The sequence below is a fragment of the Cydia pomonella genome, chromosome 22 (assembly GCF_033807575.1).
Source record: "Cydia pomonella isolate Wapato2018A chromosome 22, ilCydPomo1, whole genome shotgun sequence".
Taxonomy (NCBI): Eukaryota; Metazoa; Arthropoda; class Insecta; order Lepidoptera; family Tortricidae; genus Cydia; species Cydia pomonella.
The window spans coordinates 7,844,003-7,866,097 of NC_084724.1; the positions used below are offsets into that span (position 1 = coordinate 7,844,003).

General features: G+C 38.5%; 2 protein-coding genes across 2 annotated transcripts; one reads left to right on the forward strand and one right to left on the reverse strand.

Moving 5' to 3' along the window:
* The first annotated feature begins 94 nt into the window (after positions 1-94).
* Positions 95-14,100, forward strand: LOC133530173 (probable enoyl-CoA hydratase). The gene is made up of 6 exons (XM_061868030.1): positions 95-316; positions 1,942-2,174; positions 3,167-3,317; positions 4,872-5,021; positions 9,737-9,934; positions 11,884-14,100. The coding sequence occupies exons 1-6, from the start codon at positions 166-168 to the stop codon at positions 11,994-11,996; spliced, it is 996 nt and encodes a 331-aa protein (XP_061724014.1). The 5' UTR covers positions 95-165; the 3' UTR covers positions 11,997-14,100.
* Positions 14,101-15,446: 1,346 nt separating this feature from the next.
* LOC133530175 (proteasome subunit beta type-5-like) lies at positions 15,447-20,104 on the reverse strand. The gene is made up of 6 exons (XM_061868031.1): positions 19,869-20,104; positions 19,693-19,794; positions 19,093-19,192; positions 17,099-17,292; positions 16,233-16,371; positions 15,447-15,637 (listed from the first exon to the last, which is right to left on the reverse strand). The coding sequence occupies exons 1-6, from the start codon at positions 20,010-20,012 to the stop codon at positions 15,474-15,476; spliced, it is 843 nt and encodes a 280-aa protein (XP_061724015.1). The 5' UTR covers positions 20,013-20,104; the 3' UTR covers positions 15,447-15,473.
* Between the last annotated feature and the right edge of the window lie 1,991 nt (positions 20,105-22,095).

Sequence of the window (22,095 nt, forward strand, 5' to 3'; positions counted from 1 at the left end):
GGTAATCTAACATCTAAATTTTTGAAAAGTTTAAACGTTTCGAACGAGCAGCGCAGCTGACAGCCTAACAGATTTGACAGCCGCAAATGGCAAAAACACAATTTGACATATTATAAGCTCAGCTCAAGCTATACATAGCAACAGCAACTTATTTCAAGTTTAAAAATGAGAATGTTAATAAAGAAAGTGGCTTCGGCCTCGAATCTATCGTTCATTCGGTTAAACGCAATAAGATTGAGCTCCAGCGATGCAAAAGCCAAGTCTCAAGAAAAAGAAAGTCCTAAGCCGGAGCTAGAGGAAGCAGCGGTGAAAAAAAGTAAGGTTATCTTTTGCTTTTTTGTAACCAAGTTTCAAATGCATTAAATTACTCTAAATTCTTATTTTAAGTTTCTGGAACAAACTATCAAACTTTGCCCCTTTTCCTTTTCTTGCTCTTCTCTCCGTAAAACCTCGTAATTTCTATGAAACATATATTTGTCCATTTTGCGCAGTGTTTCTTTTCCTGCACGTATAGTTAAATAGTTAAAATTTGTGACGTTACGCACTGTAATGTAACTTAAAGCAGGCAAAAACCAGCTATTGTCCTGGAACTGTGAGGAAACAGAAGATATTCTGAAATGTTAGTTTGATTGTAAGATTACAAGAGATGACTATAATTCGTAGGGCTACTTCATTCTTTTTCGAGTTTTTCAAGTCACTTACACAATTTTTTTTTTTTTTTTTAATCCATACTGAAACTTACATTACACCCTCTGACATTTCTTCCCTCGTTACAACATGCTTACACTCATATAAGTTTACACTCCTCTTTCTTTCATATAAGCCTGTACTTAAAAGTATTATTATGTTAGTATTCGTCTTCCTCTGATGCTGTTTTCATAATATAAAAATCTTGTAAATTGATCTATTGGACGCTAGATAGTGGTCTGGTCTGTCATTGCCTTTTAGTTCGTGTAGCTACCGTTGGCGCTTGTTGCGTATGCAGCTATAATGTTCAGCCAAGGCATGGTTGGACCAGACCGATACAGTGTTATGTTTACGATGCTTGATATATAAATAATCTCTACTTAATTTAGTCGTTATCTTTTATCTATTTTGCAATTTGTTCACTCTATATTATTTTATGTCTTATTCCTTCTTCTCTTTCGTGATTTTTCCCACTTGATGGTCTCATCGGAAGATCAGCGCTGGAAGTCACTAGCAAGTCCAGCAACATGCTGAGATGAGGCCATTTCGTGGCAATTTATACTTTCTTTGTTTTTGTTATATCATGTAATTTAATGTGTCTTGTTTGTGTTTACGAATAAAAATTATTCTATTCTATTCTGTTCTGTTCTAAAATATACATATGTTGGTAACACGTTATGCCCTTGTTTCCCGCGATATAGGCTATGCCTATAGTTAGTTTTTTTGCATTAGAAAAAAGGTATACAATCATGTGTTTTTTTTGAAAATTATTAAAAACACTTTTTAAAAATTTGTTTATATTACTTATGAAAGCAAAATAATTGAAATAATTGGATAACAATGGTTTTTATCTCGGTTTCTTACATTCATAGTTAAGATACAGACCCGATTTAAATAACATGTGGCCTGTGTATGTAGACTTAAAAAAAGGCATGCAAGGCACAGTTAAGTATGATCCTGATCATATATCATTGTTAATTTTAACAACGGACATAACCACATTTGCCTTAAAACCTTAAACAAAAGAGCAAACTCCTTATAAGCCGGCAACACACTATTCCTCTGGTTTTACAGGTGTCCATGGGCAATGGTAATATTAATATTAGGCGATTTGTCTGCTTGTTTGCCTCGTATATCATAAAAAAATATTTGTGTGGCATTATACATAGCTTTTCTAGATTTAGAAAACATGACGCACTATTGCAACATGACACAACATAATTTAGTTTAAGTTTAATAAATTTTTGCTTCCAGATATTGTAGTTGAAAAGTATGGTGGTATAGTGACTCTGAACATAGACCGTCAGACGAGTCGTAACAGCCTGGACGAGCCCACATTGCGGGAGATGGCTGCAGCGATAGATGCGTTTGACAAGGATGCCGACGCTAAGGTGCTGGTGTTCAATGGAGAGGGTGGCTCGTTCTGCTCCGGGTTTGATATGGACGAGATGGACGAGAAGGGATATTATGTGCTGAAAGATGCTGCTGTAAGTATTTTATTTATATATTGATTTTGTTTATTGTATATTTAGATAGTAATAATACCTCATAAATCAAAATAATAGCAGAAAGCAGAGGCAATTTCCTCGCGCTCAAAATGGTCTAGTGTAGACATGCCTAGTAATGCCATCTTGCCGTGCAAATTGGCTCGGGTGAGGCAAACGTGCTGAGGCAAAAGTTACACGAGCATGTGGCCTCGCGAGGCCGGACTTTTGCCGCGCGAGGAAATTTCCTCGCGAGGCTGCTCACTCTGTGTGGACCCGCCTAATGAGTTCCAAAATACCATAATGATCTCTACAACTACATTCAAGAGCAATTTAAATGTAATATATAGGCAATCCTACAATATAAAATTGTAGGATTGAATCGCAAGCCAAAACATCCTCCATCCTCCATGCCTAGTCAGTAGTGACCATTCTTTTTTTTATTGGCAAAAGGTAAGCATTTGAACACAATCTCGCCTGATGGTAAGTGCCGGTGCAGTCTAGGATGGAGCATGCTTACCTAAAAGGTTTACCGATTTAAAAAGATCCAAGCTATAGTGAACGGGGAATAGATTAGAAAATTCCACTCTACTTTCACTCTAGCTTAGCCGGTCGCATGATAAAGCTGGATGCGTAGCGTTTAGTGCGAATCTGTGGCAGAGTAACGACGTAAGGGTGAAACGCAAGTCCGCGTCTAGTTCCACGGTGGCAGAATGGGGATGGGGGGAACCTATGAAGCAGAAGGCTTTTATTTGTGTTGTTATCAGTGATATTTGTTCCTGATTTATGGATGTATTATATTTATCACTGTCTAGTATTCACAACACAAGCCTTATTGAGCTACTAGGTTGATTTGAGTAAGATCGAGCAACAGTTTTTCGCTAATCCGATATTTAGAAAAAAATAATGCCGCATTGGACAGACTACCTTGTCTTGATTAAAGTTTGATTTCAAGTAATTCTCCCAATATTAATTATTTATCTAACCCATTCCAGTCTCGTCTGCTGCGGCGCCCTCTATGCGACAAGCCAACAATAGCGGCCGTTACCGGCTTCGCTGTGGCTGAAGGCTTCGAACTGGCGCTAGCTTGTGACCTGCGCGTCATAGAGGACACGGCTGTCATGGGGTTCCTCGGCCGTAGGTTCGGTGAGTACTGCCTGACAGAGACAGCGACAGTAAGAGAGAGATAAACAATTTTTTATTTCATAATAGGCTACACAAAGCGAGCATATGTGCGAGGCAATTACCTCGCGCACAAAAAGGCCAGAGTAGGCGTGCCTCGGCCGAGGCAGCGCGCGCGTTTTCCTCCCCCGAGCGCGACCCTGGCCGAGCCGCTCGGTGACGGTTTTTCGGCATGCTCAAAGGCGCCTCAGACATTGTTTATGATGTGCGCATAATAACCATATTTTGTTCGTACTTACATTAAACCACCACGTTGTTCGTTATTACATCGTGAGGAAACCTGCATACATCTGCGAAGAAATTCAAAGGTGTATGTGAAGTCCCCAATCCGCATTGGGCTAGCGTGGGGACTATAGCCTGAGCCCTCTCGCACATGAGAGGAGGCCTGTGCCCAGCAGTGGGACGTATATAGGCTGAATTATTATTATTATTATCTGTCTTTTACAAATTCTCGGGACCATGGGGTCCCGGACATTTGGGAAGGCGTGCGTGGGGCCGAAGCCAACACGTAGAGGCCCCTTGTAATAAGACAATTTACTCTAAATGTAATGTGACACCAACCGACGATTATCCCTGTTCACACTATAGCAGTGCACCCAAGGACAAGCCCCGGTTAGTGTAGGACTATTGTAAAAAAAAAGGGTACCAAAATAAACCGGGCTATTGGGTTGAGTTGCAAGTGGACTGGTAACCGAGACTATGGAGAATACTATGGCACCTGCCCTGATCATATGTTTTTAAAAACACGACAAAATGGGCAGGTGGTGACTTGCCAACTCACAATATGGGTCCCCGAAAACGGCCGCTCGCACGGAGCGACAAGGGGACAACATTGCGTGAGCGGCTCAGGGTGTGGAGAGGTGTACGCCGCTTTCTACCCAGTGGCTATAAGCAGCCACTGTGCCAACTCGCGTCTTATGCAAATTTCACTTCCACCCTGCGAGCATATAGCTCTGACACCCCACTCTGGACGGCCGGTAAAGGCAAGCCAGAGGTGAGAATCCTGCGGCCCCTGCTCAGTGTTCACTCCAGCCGGCCAATCAAGGCAAGCCGGAGAGAGGGACCTAGCCGACTCTCGGGGGTATGGGACCCAAGGGACGTCACTTCCCATTCAGCTCGCCACAAGCTGCCCTGGGGGCTTATTATTATTATTATTACTTACATTAAAATTTGTCAAAACATGACAACGTTGGAAAAATTTATAATAACGAGTGTCGTAAATTATAGAGTCCTTTTTTTTCTTTTGAAAATGTTAGCAAAATAAAGAAACGCAAGCCTCTGCAGTCATTACGTGTGGCGCCATTTTGAACAGCTGACTGATTGTGAGTGATACCATTTTGCCAAGCAAATTTGGCTCAGGTGAGGCAAAAGTTACACGAGCACGCGGCCGCGCGAGGAACTTCCTCGCGAGGCTGCTGGACCTGCCTAATTACAAAAAATATTAATTCAAGTAACCAGAATCCACAGATTGTTAGTTACATGTATTATGTGTAATAATAAATTGTATCGGTTTTCCAGGAGTACCCTCAACACTGTACGGCGGCCGGAGACTTACTTCTCTCATTGGCCTCTCGCAAGCACTGGACTTGCTCATGACCGGGAGACTCATATCCGGGACGGAAGCCAACCAGAAAGGCCTAGCTGCTAAACTCACCGCTACTGGCACAGGTAATTAAGTCTACAGCTTAACTTTTTTCCAGGCAAAGTATGATTTATCAACCGCTAAAGGCGTTGGTAGCCTTGGGGTTAGGCCGCGGACTCGCTCGAAAAGATGGCGCCACTTTTTGATGATTATTTGAGAGCTTTGAATCTGTGTTGATATCTCTGTAAGAATTTACATCACAGGCGACTTCTGTTGGTGCCTCATAATCGACATTTAATGCTGGATTCAGCTGAAAAGTAGTATTTTGGTCGTAAAATATTAACTCGTTGATATTGTACATTTCCCTTGATATTTTTAGCATAATATTTTCGGGTGAAAACAGTACATAGCCAAATATACTTAACCTTTCTATGAGGTATTTTTTCCCCTTTTACGGATGCCTTGCTTGCGTTCCCGTAAAAGTGCTTTTAACTGTGTTACAGTCAGACGTCCATATTTTTCATGAGGATCCATTTTATTGCGTTAAACAGACTATTATTACGTACATGAAAGTATCCTAAATGCTCCTGTCAAAACAAAACTTTTTTTTGAATGGCTTTGAAACTTTATCCGACAGTTTCTCGGCCTCAGATACAAAGTTTAATACTTATACAGAAAGTTTAATTATGATTTTTTATTAAACATTGGTTTATTAAATACAAATATTTTTTTTAAGTTATAAATTTCATACAACGAGTTGGTAGAGTTGTCTCAAACTCTAGTGCCGCCATCTACAATTAGCTTTCAGCCGCCTTCCCCATTCACTGTGGTGACAAAGTTTTCTTTGACAAAACACCTCTATTTCAGATTCTCTGTTTCTTTTTATGACTACAGAAAGCCTTAGTTTTCCAGCAACTGAGACTGAATTCGCCACTAGATGGCACTTTACCGTGTATAAACTAGCGAACGATATTTCTAGGCAAAAGGTACTTTTTGTTTTACCTTTATACACAAGATTGTAATGATATCATCTTCATCATATCAGTTTCATTTTTTGTACGGCGTCGCGCGGTGTAGCGAAAGATGTCGTTTATTTTCTACTTACTACCTTATTAACCCTTTGACCGCCACCGTCGGCTATACATCTGAATGACTTGCCAAGGACGCCAACGACGGCTACAGCCGACAGTTTTGCCAATGCAATAGGGACTAACGCGAGACTCTGTAAAGTTCAATTTCGCTTAAATAATCGTGATAGCCAGCGTCCGGGGCACGGCATGTTCCTTTGTCGTCTGGCGTTCAAAAGGTTAATGAACTGAATGTAAGCGAAGGTCTTCGTTTTAGCATGAGTAAAAACGCTTTCCTATGTCTCTTCAGCTTTCCAGCTGTTCTCCTGTTCCTCTAAAGGTCACTTTTTCGACCGATTCTAATGCAATTTTGTAAGCAGTAAATTAAAAGTGGATGAAATTACCGCGTTGGGACTGGATTTACCTAATTTATTTCTAAGCTTAATAGCATCGTTTGCAGACAGTGTTGTCACATACAATTTTGCCGAAGTCGTAGAACCTGTTGCAAATATAGGTAGAAATGGGTGGTTTTAAAATGAAAAACACGTAGATGTACCACTCAATCGCAATAAGCAATAAAATGTTTCAAATTATTTATTAGTTTTTAATATTGTGATGTTGGTACACGTGTTTATTAAAGAAATCGAAACAAAAATGAGGGTTTCCATTGTTTGTAGGTAATGAATCTGCTTGTATAATCTGTTTCTTTTACAAGTTTTCATTACATCGAATCTAAATTCAGTAGAAATTAAGTAATGTTCCGTCATTATTTACAATTGTACCATTTTGAAAAATAGGTAGATTTCAGGCCGAGGGAGGTAGATATGTAGAACGCAGGCAAAATAGGTAGATCTACCCAAAAGTTGGTAGATGTGACAACACTGTTTGCAGACGTTTTAGCTTGATACAACATTGATTTTGTAAGCAGGTTCGTAAATTATATGGACATATCGGTTTAGTGTATTGAAAGTCTGCGACATCTAAAGCTCACAGAGAAACTAGTATTCGCTCTGTACGTGACTGTGGCGCCGCCCTAGTGGGTGTGGGACATTCCGCTAACTTGACTGTATGCAGCTGCCAACTAGTATGAAGATGTCGTCCCACGAAAGTTCACATGTTCACTACGTCGTGAGTTGGCGTCGCTTGTATTTTCTCCACGACGAACTTCGTACATGTTCGTTATTTAAAGTAACACTGCCAACGTTTTCGTAGCCTAACCTGGGCTATACCCGCGAAATTAGAAGTTCGTCAATTGCGGACATTTTTCTCTGTCACTCTAATTACGTCTTAGTGAGAGTAAAAGAGAAAGATCCCCGCAATTTAAGAATTTTGGTTTTCGCGGATGGCCCCCTGTCCCGTTGTCAGTCTTTAATCATATCTTGCAAGTTGAATTAGACCCACTTCCCGGTTTCCAATGTAGCTGAAAAAAATGGTACCATTGAGCTTATCTGATGATGGATACGTGGAGGTGGCCATTGGAACTCGGTCGGTGATAAAAGCTTGTAGTAAAATAGTAGATTGTACAACACATTTTTTGCGCTTGGACTAATAAAGTCCAGGATAAAAATGAACATTTATGCCCGAGTTATACATTATATACTCTGCTTTTCACTTTGATTGCGAGGAAAATATCCAATATTTTCGGTTATTTTACCGTATTTGTTCCTAAACAAAATCGTACAGACCGGTCGGGGCCGCGCCGGCACGACTGGCAGATTTGGAATTTTATTGCTAAGTTAAAGAGGATCGTGATAGACGATTTTACTTTATGCTCTAGAGCAGGGGTCGCCAAATGGCGGACCGCGGTCCGTATCCGGACCGCCGACCCATTTTGTGCGGACCGCGAGAACACAGCCACTTTTGCACTACAGAGTACGTAATTTAAAATAAAAATGTAACCCCCGCATTATCTTTGTTGACGTCAATTTGAAAACGGCCGGGCGAAGTCACTAGCTAAGATAGTCCGCAACAAAAAATGTCATTTTTCTCATTGATATGTAAAAAAATACCTTTGTTATTTCTGTAATTACATTTGTTTAATAAATATTTTTTCTATAAAATGTTGTGCGGACCGCGATGGTCATTTCATTTCTTAAAACAGACCCCGAGCGAAACTAATTGGTGACCCCTGCTCTAGAGTATGATAAGCAATTTTATGTTGCGTACACGTGACTTAAATGTCACTTACGAGCATGAGAAGTGAAAATGAAACTTGCCAATATATTTACACGTTAATTCAGGACATCTCTCGCGACGACAGGCATCGCGCGAATTCCTAGCAAAAATAGATCTGATGATGAAGACCGAAGTCTATCGCCGTGTCTTGGGCCCTATCAACACAAGTGCCTATTCTATGTCGACATATCGTTCACCAGTTTGCCGACGGTACAGCGCCATCTAGTGACCGATTGGGCCAACTTTAGTACATGCGTTTACTTAGAATCACTTTGTATATTAGGGTTTCGTTTTGTACCCGAATAATGACAAACGGTTAACGGAACTTTAGAGTTACACAAAGTTAACTCTGCAGCGATCGATAAAAAGTAGGTTTTGAAAATCAGTATGTGACAACACAACAGAAAAGTATTAAATAGTCATGTCATGACAAGTAGTGAATTCTTTTGCCATTAAACGATTTTGAAAATCAGGCATCTATGGGTGAATCAACTTTTTTTGTTTTGTTATCCAGTCCCGTTGTCCAAGGGACAACAGTAGCACAGTTTGTTTGAAGAGACGTTGTATGCCGTTCTAATAACATGCTTAGTAGGGGGCCCATTATGGACATTGGTTATAACGACCACAAAAACGCAAGTTTAATACATTTAAGTACCATAAAATCAGTATTTCAATGAACTTTTGTCCCCTGGACAACTAATCGTAACCATGGCAACGAGTGACGCTAAAAAGTTGATTCTCCCCTATACTCTGTATCTTTAGGTGTTTAAATGTAACTTTATTTTTGAGTATAATTACAGTGAAACACCTCATTCGGTTCTCATGTTTATTTTATCCTAATGAATGTTTTAATTATACGGAATTTTGACTCTTAGAGACTATACATCTCTGAGGATAATTTGATAAAAATCATTTAGTTCTGACATTTAGAGATATTTACACCTCTTAACTCATTTTAGATTTTTTTGTATGTTTGTGTTTTTTATTATTATTATTTTAGTTTTTTTTTTTGTAATTCGACATTTAGTGACTTTATACATCTCTAAGTAATAATAATATTGTACTTACTATTTCTTTAAACAATAATACTGTAGTTTGCATTAATATTTTCAATGAATTGTTTTTTATAATATTGTTTTTGTGCTTGTTTTAGCTTGTATGTAAAATCCATGTTGACGTGTAAAAGTGCCCTTGTGGCCTATTTGCTGAATAAATGTTGAAGTTGAAAAGTAAACATACAATTTGTACATTTTTGGGTAGTTATAACATTTATTGATTAACCAACCAAATACAAAACCGCCTGGGTCTGCCACTGAACGACCTGACTTTAACCTACATTATTTGATCATGTAATGTTTTCCTCTACCCTCAACTGGCTTAAGGAGTCATTTGAGGGTAGATTTTGTTTACTTTTATTTAAATACCTAAAGGTAAAGAGTTTTTATACATTGTTATCATAAATGCCTCCTTTTTTTAGGGTTCCGTAGCCAAATGGCAAAAAACGGAACCCTTATTGTTTGAAGTCTGTTAACAATGTTGAAGATTTTTTTTTATTTCAGCCCTAGGAGAATCAATAAAACTAGCCAAGTCCATAGCGAAGTTCCCCCAAAACGCGCTCATGATGGACAAGCTGGCTGCGGTCAACTCCCAGCTAAATCCGAACAGTGAGGAGTCTATGCGGGACGAGGCGGTCATGCAGAGTCTACTGGGCGCTGCTCTGGAAGACTTGAAGGAGGGCGTCAAGAAATTCCAAGATGGTAAGTAGATATAGCTAAACTGGAACAAAAAACTAACTTCACAAAACAGATTTTTATACAGGATGCTTATTTAGTCCCCTGCCATAATTTACGGGGTGAATATTATAGGTCATACTGCGCAACTTTTACTATGGGACCAACCCCGAAATCGCAAAAAAATGTACTCTCCCATACAAAATGTTAGAATCAGAATGCTTTATTTGTAAAACATAGGTATACATAGGTCTTAGGTATATTACATTTGAACTTTGAACACTATGTTTCGCCGGTCGGCATACAAATACAATTAAAATACAGTTCAAAATTCAAATACAATTAAAATTCAATAAAATTAAAATATATCATTAGTGATCGTTATAATTACTATTTATGTCATAATCATCTAGATATTCTTTTATGGAGTAATATGCTTTATTTACTAGGAATTTGAAAACTTCTTTTTTGAATATATGGATGTCCTGTAGTTTCCGTATGCTTTCGGGTAAATTATTATAAATTCGGGGTTCCATTCCAAATATACTTTTAGAGAGAAGAGCTGTTTTATATAGTTTATTTTTTATGTTGTCAATTTTACGTGCACTGTTAAATTTTGTATATTGACTTATATTGCTTTTCACATACAATGCTGTTTCATATATATAAAGCGATGGAAGAGTTAATATTCTGAATTCAGTAAATAAAGCTTTACATGAGTCAGTTATGTTTAAACCACATACGGATCGTATACATTTTTTTGGCTTTTAAATACTAAATCTCTGTCTGTTGAGTTTCCCCAGAAAATTAGCCCGTATCTTAAAGTTGACGTGACGTGTTAAGGTCAGGCAGCCAAAATGTATGAAACAGCCAATGTTTTTTTCGCGATTTCGGGGTTGGTCCCATAGTAAAAGTTGCTCAGTATGAACAACCAAACACCCTGTATGAAAGGAAAAAAGCAAAAAAACCTCAGTTGCTTAAGAGGGAAGTATACACGTGATCGTCTATAAAAAGGAGGAAACGTTTTTCCACTTCTAAATATATTCCATTCTCCATGATTTTTTTGTATGTTATTGACACAATGAAAATCTAGGCTTAGGATTTCCTTTTTAGGGTTCCGTAGCCAAATGGCAAAAAACGGAACCCTTATAGATTCGTCATGTCCGTCTGTCTGTCCGTTTATGTCACAGCCACTTTTTTCCGAAACTATAAGAACTATACTGTTCAAACTTGGTAAGTAGATATATTCTATGAACCGCATTAAGATTTTCACACAAAAATTGATACAATAAATTTTGGGGGTTCCCTATACTTAGAACTGAAACTCAAAATTTTATACATATATGATATACATTACCACAATAATATATTATATATGATATACATTACCATGCACATTTCCACCGAAAATTGGATTAAACGAGATCTAGTAAGTAGTTTTTTTTTAATACGTCATAAATGGTACGGAACCCTTCATGGGCGAGTCCGACTCGCACTTGGCTGTTTTTTTTTCAAAATATGAAAAAAAAATTGCAAAAAAAAATTATGCTGAAGCGATCGACATCAAAATCAAAGTGATTTGTTAAGATTTAGTTAGTGGAAACCGTTTTCTCGAAATGTAATTTGATAGAAAAAGTACCGTTATTTTGTTACGATCGCAAAGATATAGACGACCTGTTTGGCCTAGCGGGTAGTGACCCTGCCTACGAAGCTGATGGTCCCGGGTTCAAATCCTGGTAAGGGCATGTATTTGTGTGATGAGCATGGATATTTGTTCCTGAGTCATGAGTGTTTTCTATGTATTTAAGTATTTATAAATTTTTATTTATTTATATATATCGTAGTCTAAGTACCCTCAACACAAGCCTTATTGAGCTTACTGCGGGACTTAGTCAATCAAATCAAATCATTTATTTATTATTTATATTCTTCCCTCTTGAAAACTTGTCATCTAGCCTATTGTACTATTTGTTCAGGAGTCGGCAAGCACGGGAAGTTCCACAGGCTGACAGAAGTGCCCGTAGAGGATTGGGAGTTAGAGAACACGGCCGAAGAAACTGTGGTCACGCACGACGATAAGAAGAAATGAACCTTACGCTGCTAGTGTTAAGGTCTGTTATGCGTTACGAGGATGGTTAATCTGGATGATGTTAAGCAATAATGTGTCAGCTATATTAATTTTGCAATAAGATGTCAAACCGAAAAATTTGAATCTTATTGCAAAAATGTATTTTGTTAAAAAAATCGTTTTTGATACAAGCTTTTATTGCTGACTGTACTTTTCAACAGGCAACTAGTACTCATCGAGACAATTCTGACAATCCCAAACACAATTAGGTTGCGTTGTTTTATCAGAGTTCGTATGGCCACCTCCTGTCTCCGTCATCAGATCAGCTCGATGGTACCATAATATTGTATTATCATCCAATTTACATATGTATGAAAATTTTCAGGTTCATCGGAAACCTGGTCAAATTTAACTTGCATGATTTGTACAAACATACATATATATACATTGCAAGTTAAATAAAGATTCAAATAATAGGGAATATTACGTGGAAATCTGCGTAGGGGGCGCCACTCCCACAATCCATTACACGCAGGGTCTACCGCGAAACAAGAAAATCGAAATTTCGTTATTTAACCTCTCCATCACTCTTGCATATTCGAGCGATAAAGAGGCAGATAACTAAATTTCGATTGTCGCGTTTCCTGGTAGGTCCTTTGTAAACAAACCGCCTTGTTGCATCACTGTCATATTTTATTATCTGTGAAAACTTTTCAGTATGTGTAAGTTCCTCTATGGTTTACGATAGGGCTAGTGGTGCACTCTGGCGGCAGAACATTGCAGTAATACTCCCTAATAATGTGCGTTGACACATTTTTGTTAAACACCATCCATCTATTCATCTTTACCGGCGATTTCGTCTTTGTATTAAGCATTAAATAATTTCAATCCCATATGAGATGGGATGCTGCTGCATAGGAGATGGTCTTGAAATCTTCTGCGTGTCCTCACTAAATACCCAGGACACGCAGAAGATTTCGAGACCATCTCCTATGCAGCAGCTGCCTATCTGAAGCGGGCAAAAATTTAAAAACACTAACTGATCTGTATTTATAATTTCTATTAATTTTGACCATTTATTGATCCAGTGATGTAAAATATGCCATATGATAAATAAAAATCCCATATTCACTCTCTTAGGGATTGAATTTCCAAAAACCGGCCAAGTGCGAGTTTTGATAAGAAAACTGATATATGGAGTGAGCACTCTATGCTTATTTATCTATACGAATCATTTTTTACTGTATGTTTTTGTTAAGTATTATGTAGCATAGTATTCTAGTCCTGTTTAACAAATATGAAATTCAATGTTTCTTCTAAACGTATCCCGTTTAATAAATAGCACAAAAACTTGTTAACTACTATATGTATTATAGAATAATAAGAATTTTGTTAAGATTTAAATTATTTCGATAATAAATAACGATAAATAATCATTTACGCTCAAAACAATTCCAACAAACCTAAAGATCAATTAATAAAATAATATTTGGTAACCTTTTGTTTATTATTTGTTCTGCATTATACTATTAATAACTTTAAATATATTAAACAAGCTCGACTAAAATAGGCATATCTAAAGAAATATTGTATTGCCGGCGCGCTTCGCTATTATATCGCTTTAAACGACGTTATGACGATATATATTCAAAATGTTTGAGAAAAATCTAAAGCGAAGCGCGCCGGCAATGAGTTCTAGTACAACATTGGCGGCGCGCATCTAGCATCGCGTTAGTATTATTGGCTTTTAGTTGTATTTCCACGCATTTTTTGAACAACGATATACATATTTTGTCCGGGATAGGACTTGCCGGCCTTGTGTTCATAAAATGGTCTCGCTTGTGGCGTCACACTCGGCTGACAAGTCCCAGTTTTCCCTTTGTTCGTGCCATCCACGATGACGCGCAGATTTATCAAATCTAACCTTTAATACATGACAATACGAGTCAAGGCGCGCATCGTCGTGAATGACACGATCTATAGTGATGTACTATTCGTTTGGTTTCGCACAAAAAGTAATTGATTGTATTTAACATAATGAAATAGCTGTACTACTAACGCCATCTATTGGCAATGTTGATTTAACCAAAGAATTTGGTTTTAATTAAAACAGTATTAAACCATGCCTGGTGTTATTTTATTATTTCGTTATCCTCGACTCCTACACACCAGTCTGTATATATTCTTAGATCTGTGGTATGGAAGGTAGAGGCAAGGAACAAAATCTCCATATACCAAAAAGTGTCCGACAAAAAACTATTAATAGATGGCGCTCCAACACCCAGAATACTTGAGAAAAAATCTAATCATAGACAGCGCACTTCATTCCGTCAATAACGCCCAGGTTCTTAGCTACTCTGGAGAGATTTGGAACTATTATTTATAGCTGAGAGCTGGACACTTCTGCCTATGGAGATTTTGTTCCTTGCCTCTACCTTCCATAATCTGTGGCCTTGAGCTGTCAAACATCGTTTTTATTAGACAGTGATACAAAGAATACAAGAATATATATATATTCTGCAGTTATATCCTTGATATAAGGCGATCATCAGCAATAGCAGTGGATAGGGCGCGTAACGGGTCTACGTTGGAGTGTATAAGAAGGAGCAAAATCTATGTATGAAGTGTCCTTGAAAAAACATTAAATAGGTGGCGCCACAATACACCGAAATGAAACGTCATAGACCTAGTATTTATATAGATGTGCTATACGCGTGCGCCCGTGAGGGACAGAACATACGCAATATGACAAAATTAAAAACACGTTCAACACGTTTTTTACCGTCCATAGTGGGTGCCTTATTAGCTCGATTATAATGAAATAGTTGTACTACTAATGCCATCTGTTGGCAATGTTGATTAAACCAGAGAATATGGCCCTGAACAAATTTTGAACGTAGAAAACTGAGAGGAATTCAGGCCAGGGTCATGTCAACGTCCTATAGGGACCGTGCGCGTTGAAGGGTCTGCCATCTTGTGGTCTGAATCGGAACCATAAACAGGCACTTTTACACGTCAAGTGTTTTCTTGTGCATAGTAGGTTCTGCCATCTTGTGGGCTACATCGGAACAAAAAACATCACATTTACGCCTCGCGCCAAAAATCTGACGGCTCCTATGCTGCCTCCTATAGTTCATGCACGCTCCCTATAATATTTATTTGCTTACACAGAGAATTCGATAAAAATAGATCAAAGGCCAAAGGTATGTTGTATCGTTTCAAGCGATGGCGCCACAACCTTTAGCCGATGCCCGGTAAGATGACGCCACTTTTTGATATTTAATACATATCTCTGAAAGAATAAGGATCAAAGTCAAATGGTGTTGTAAAAGTTTTAATCATGTGTCGAAAGATGGCAGTAAAACTGTGGCTACAAAATTATCTTTGACAATCCACCTCTATTACAAATTCTTTGCACTTATTTAGACTGAGGATTTTGTGTGTCCCGGGGACTAAATAAAACTACCAATGTAATGATAAAAAACCCTATACAATTTATTACTCCTTAAGCCCCTTCTCGGCCTGATACTTGTAGTGCAGCTCGGAGCAGTCCTCGTTGGAGACGTTGACCCAGCCGTCCTGGTTCATGTGGTAGACGCGGATGATGCCGCCCGAGTACGCGTCGCGGTGCGTGGCGTGGTAGATCGCGCGCCGCCCGAGCTCTGGAGAAACGAACGTTTGATTCAAACAATTATTCCTTATTAAACGGACCCCAAAATAGAAGAAAAATTAGTTTTTGGCAGAAATTTAATTTTTGGTACAAGCTTTTATAGCTGCCTGTACTGCCTGTATGCCCGGACGGACGAGACAATTTTAAAAATCCCAAACTCACTTAGGTTGCGTTGTTTTATCAGTGTTACCGTGGCCACCTCCTGTCTCCATCATCAGATCAGCTCGATGGTACCATAATATTGCATTGTCACCTGACTTACATATATGTATATGCAAAATTTCGGCTCAATCAGAAACCGGGAAGTGGGTCAAATTTACCTTCCAAGATTTGACCAACCCAAACATATGTATGTTAGTATGTAACAATGTACGGTCGGTTCCCCAACTTAAGTAACCAAGTAGCCATACTAAGTTGTATAGAAAAGTGGATACTTATGTTAGGGAACCGACTGTACTAACAGGGCAAGTTAAATAAAAAGTCTTAAATATTTTGCAGCGCGAGCTACGGGAAACAAGCGTAGCCGATAACAGTTGTTCCTGTTTGTATATACATAATATAAGGATATGCGTCCTGTGGAATGGTACCTTGTGCTTCCACGTCGCTGAGGTCCCAATGGTACCCCGAGTCCAGCACACCGAACGCGTAGACGGACCCTGAGCCCACGGAGAACACCTTGCCGGCGGTGCGGGTGCCTTCGCTGTCCACGTAGTACAGTTGGGGGCCCTGTGGAAACATAACAAGTTTGAGTTTGAGCAAGCATCTTGCAGAAGACCATAGGCAGTAGGCCGTCGGTGTAGACGTGCCTCGCGCGGCAATTTCCTCGCGAGGCGGCTCGTTCTGTGTGGCCCGCCTAAGGAGTCATTTTTTTATTTATTATTCCAACCTATCTATACTCATAGATAAGTTGGAAGGCACGTCTACACAGACCGTGCTGCGTCGCGCGGCAATTTCCTCGCAAGGCGGCTTGTTCTGTGTGGCCCCAACCTATGGAGTCATCATATTTTTTATTATTCCAACCTATCTACCACATCTTTTGTATTGCATTTTTGATGTGTTTATATGACTGTTTGGTTTCTAAATAAATAAATAAAACATCTATGGAATCATAATATTTTTTATTACTACAAACTATCTATGAGTAGAGTAAATTGGCCAACTGAACTGACATTTTAATATGTAAATACTCGTAATATGTGGTTCAGATCTGATCATATTTTATAGATTATGGGATCAGAAACAAATAACCACAATCTGAATTGGGATAGTACAAAAATAGGCGATCTTTAAGGAGTCGAAGAGCCGCAAGTACTGTTTTCAGTGGTTTGAAACTAGTGTTAATATTGTGAGTGACTCGTACTCGTTATAAATCGTACCTGCCGCGGAGCTGCGGCTTGCCGATCCCTGGGCTAGCATATTTATACTGAGAGGCCTGTCCAGCAATGAGACTTACCCTCTTGTCGTAGCCGGCCAGCATCATGCCCATGCTGAGCCCCATGCCTTTATAATTATACACCATATTGGCCATGAGCTTGCTGGCGGCGGCCACAGAGATTCGCTCACGGTTGCGCAGCTCATACAGGCGGCATTGTTTGGCGAGCACTCGGTCCCAGTACACGCAGTCGGCGGCGCCTCCGGCCAGGGTACCTGAGGAAATAATTTAGGTAAGCATAAATTTTTAATTTTTTTTTAAATGATCAAATTTTACTACAAGCTATGATTTGGTAGTAAATTGGCCAATCAACATTATTTTAAATGTGAATCAACTTTTTCTTGTCATTTGTTGCCATGGTTACGGTCTCCTGTGACACTCTTTAAAACTGGTTTTATGGTATTAAAATGACCAAACATACATTTTTATGGCAGGTATTAGCCCTTTACGATGAGTCATCTACTTGGTGTATTAGTAAACATCAACATCATTTTGGTGGAAAAAGTACAGTTAAGAGCAACTAAAATTGTTGCTTCATTGAAAAAAAAGACATGAAGAATTGCTTCAGGAATTAGGTCTTATAATATTGGAGGACAGAAGGAAGCAAGGCAATCTTATTGAGACATACAAAACTTGTCTGGACACTACAATGTTCCAAATATTAAAGACCTATACATATCAAGCCAGAATGTAAGGTTGAGAGGTCACTCTAAAAAACTAATCAAACCTCCATGTGCTAGCAACCCTGGGAAACACTTCTTGCCAAATCGTGTAGTAAATGTGTGGAACTCTCTACCCAAAACTGTTTTTAGTGCCCCGTCGGTGACCTCTTTCAAAAATAGACTAGATACAAATTTTAGAACTTTACAAAGTGCAAAGTAAACACAAGTTGCGATATACATGCATCAGCTCTAAGAGCTGCTAGTGTATCAAATCTTTCTTCCTAGTGTTGTCCCGGCATATTGCCACGGCTCAAGGGAGCCTGGGGTCCGCTTTGACAACTAATCCCAAGATTTGGCGTAGGCACTAGTTTTTACGAAAGCGACTGCCATCTGACCTTCCAACCCAAAGGGTAAAACTAAGCCTTGTTGCGATTAGTCCGATTTCCTCACGATGTTTTCCTTCACCGAAAAGCGACTGGTAAATATCAAATGATATTTCGTACATAATTAAGTTTAGGCTTGAGTCGGTCAGGACCGAAGAACTAAAAGGAATGAAATCCCACCACAGACCGAAAGGAACTAGTTCATCTTAAGCGCTCTTAATCGGTCTCGGTCCTTTAGTTCAGTAGTCGGTATGTCAGCGGGCCTACCGCGAACCACGTTCGACGGGTTGCCTCCCTGTCACACTTACGTACGAATTTACAAGTGCGACAGAGAGGCAACACGTCGAACGTGGTTCGCCCTCAGTACCAAGTAACAAAACGGTCGGGAGCGAATGATCGGAATGAGTCAAGGTCAAGAAATTCGCTCTCTCACGCTCTCGCTCTGTTTATTTGCGAGCGAGAGCAAGATATAACCTAGTTCATTTGACCGATTGACCGAGATCGGAGCGCTCTTTTTAAAGACCGAGCGGGCACAACTCTAATTAAGTTCCGAAAAACACATTGGTACGAGCCGAGGCTTGAACCCGCGACCTCCGGATTGCAAGTTGCACGCTCTTACCGCTAGGCCACCAGCGCTTCCTGCTAGTGTATCAAATAATAATAATAAACTATGCTCCTTTAGTTACTGGGATAAATAAACAAGGCTAAGAAATGTAATACTTTTCTTTACTTCTTGTAAAGTAATGGAAAATATATATACAGTTGCTGATGTGCCTGACCTCAAGAACTGGTACAAAAACCAAAATTTTACCGACATTAACAGAGTAAGATAAATTAGTGTTTATTGCGAGTTTGTCATAGATTAGCTACTTGCATTTAGTAGCAAATGTATTAAGGCCAGCCACACTTACCCATACTGAACTTAAGTAACTAAATGAATTAGATTAAAAGGCTATTCAAAACTCTTTACCTAGCAAGTAGTCATTGATCTCCACAATTTTCTTCATGGTTTGAGAGCCGATGAACTGGCCACCTGTGGCTCGGGAGTCCACAGCTAGCAGCACTCCACCCTTAATCATAAAAAATATATACATACTTCACAAAACAGTTTGAAATACCATTCAAATAACACTAATATATAACATACTGTATATGGAAGTGCTTTGATCAATTTGTAGTGTAAAGTGAGCAATTCCACCACAATGCTTGTTTTACAAGAACAAATTGATGGATAAAAAAATATTTAAATTACTATGTGTTTTAAAGTAATTATTTGAGGAGATCCCTATTTTTCACCATCAGATCTTGATCAAGCCAATTGAACTACCTGGGAAGTATAATCAAACAAAGAAAGTTTTTCCATACTGATCCATCAGTCTCCAAGAAATAGATAAGTAAATAATTTATATGCAATACGAGTATGGAAACCGTTGAAGCAAATACGAGACAAATGTTACTTTTGGCCAAGGTATTTCAAGGGATAATACCGATCATAAAGGATTGTTTGTAACGAATTAGTCATGTAGACGATTCTTTAAGGTAAAACTAAATAAAAGCTCTACAAACTCACCTTGTAGCGGAAACCCAGTGTAGTGGTGCCGTGATCAAAGTTAATTTTGATTTCACGCCCAGTCTCATCTTTCCGGTTGAAGCTAGCTAGCGTTTGTGCAGGCTGTAAACATAACAATTCATGTCAAGTTTATTAAATACAACAGAAATACACAATTTTCGGCAAGATAACCTTACGTTTGGGAACGGCGGGGTTGCTAGTTGGGTGCTGGCGAAGAAGTTGCCGGTGTATCCAATAACATCGCTTTGGAATGAAGCGAGCGAGTCAGCGGGCTTCAAATTGATCTTGTCATCCAAACGGCATAATGTTTCGAGAGCCATTTTAAATTTATTGTTTTATCGTAATAAACTATTGATGATGACAAGCGAAAACTTTGCTTTTGCGTTAAGTCAGTTAGTTTGACAGCTTGTAATTTCAGTGTTGCAATTCGCAAGAATAAAAACAAAAAGTGCCAGTTAAAATAGAGGACCACTTTATAATTATTTAAAGATATATTAATAAAACAATCCAATAGTAAAATAGAAAATAATTAATTCACATAATGATATGTATAAATATTATTAAAATATAAATTTAAGATGAATTACTATATTCCTCTGTGATAGCGCCATCTATGGTTATTTTTGTCTAGCATTTTATTACGCTACTCAACGATAGATGACTCTAGTAGTGCACTTTTATAAGTCATTCATTCAACCCGCTATTCAACAATAGATGGCGTTATTAAGTGAAATCAGATTGTCTAAATTCATGATCTTTTTTACAAAAACAAACCAGGCGCCAAAAGGTTACCAAATTACAAACAAATTACAAGTTGTAAATCGATTCCCACAAAACAATAAGGCGTTACAGCCGTGTTAAACCCATAAACGTGATCGCTTGTTTCCACGGCAAAAATTAGACCATTTTCGAGAAATCGTTTGTGAGCAATAAAATGAATACAAAGTATATATCTAATAATGGTGGTTACAACCTATCATTACACTATGAGTCAGAATAAACCGATATAATCTTATTGGCCGGTTTGATTCGGAACGGGCTAAACTCTGTCATTATAGGCATCGGAGATGCCCGATAGACCGTATAGTTTATTATGTCGGGTCTGATAAAAATATCTCTATAATTTATTCGTTAGAGGAACATTAAGTTTTCCTTCTTACAATTTGTCGTTAATGGTTTATATGCTAGACCAACAATTAAATCTACTAATACGTTTGCGTTAATTTTGGAATTAGGTAAGTACCTAGTTGAGTTTAATTTCAAATATCATTTCTGACTACGTACGTAAATTTATGAATAATTATAATAAAGTCTTATTTTGATTCATGATTTATTTTAAACTTAGTATTTACACAAGTTTAAATAGTTAACAAATGCGCTCTTTCAAATACTTGTCTAAAAATGCCGACGATGCCGTCTCTTGCCGCCATCAGTCGTATCAGTTTACGAATAATAAGGACATATTAGACCAATTTACAAATTTGAATCTCAGTTCATTACTGGCAGTATTAGCTACTATGCTTACTGAGTACTTACCGATTACACTCTTTCATAGAAAATGTTTATATTTATTTACCTTTAATGAGATGTAATGGCTATACCTACACCGATACATGGAGTGAGCACTCTATTACTTCTTATTTCTCTATGACCGAGCGGATGTTGCCCTTGTCCGTGTTATGGGACGCACGCAGAGGCAGCACCGCTCCAGGGTGTAAAGACTGTAAGGACTATCGAGAGGAGAGTCGATGGAATCTAAAATGAAATAGGCTATTGAGTGAAAGCGATGGATTAAATACTGGGCTATGTGATGAAAAACTGGACGCCTGCGTAATGAAATGGTAGGTATGCAATTTTATTTCCGGCAGGCGGCACAAAAAGCGACATCTAGGATGGCTCAAGGGTAGAAATTACAAGACCTCAAAGTCTCATAAATTATTATTTTTTAAACATTAAAAAAGAAAAGAAAATGGTACAGCAACTATTTAAAAACTAGGTAATTTAAAAAAAAATACATAAACGCAATATTTCACCGACAAAATCACAATTTCCTTGTTTAACATACATCGAAACGGTTTCTATGATGTGGTGACGTCACCATGTGTTGCCATTTTGTTAGGAGCGTTATGTCAGTGAAGTGCGACTGTCAGACTGACCACAATTTGTGACTTGCATTGCTTTAAGGCAATGGGTCGCATATATAGACATTTGATCCCCAAAACAAACCTGATCGACTGGATACCATAAAAAAAATGTGTAACTAGCCTATTACCGTTTCGTAAAAGGTAATAAAATGAAATATGTACCGTGAACAGGGATGGCTGGGGTAAATAGGGTAAAAAAATACCTACACAAATTGTATCATTCGATTGGAAATAATAGTCTATTTTTTATGATAAAATT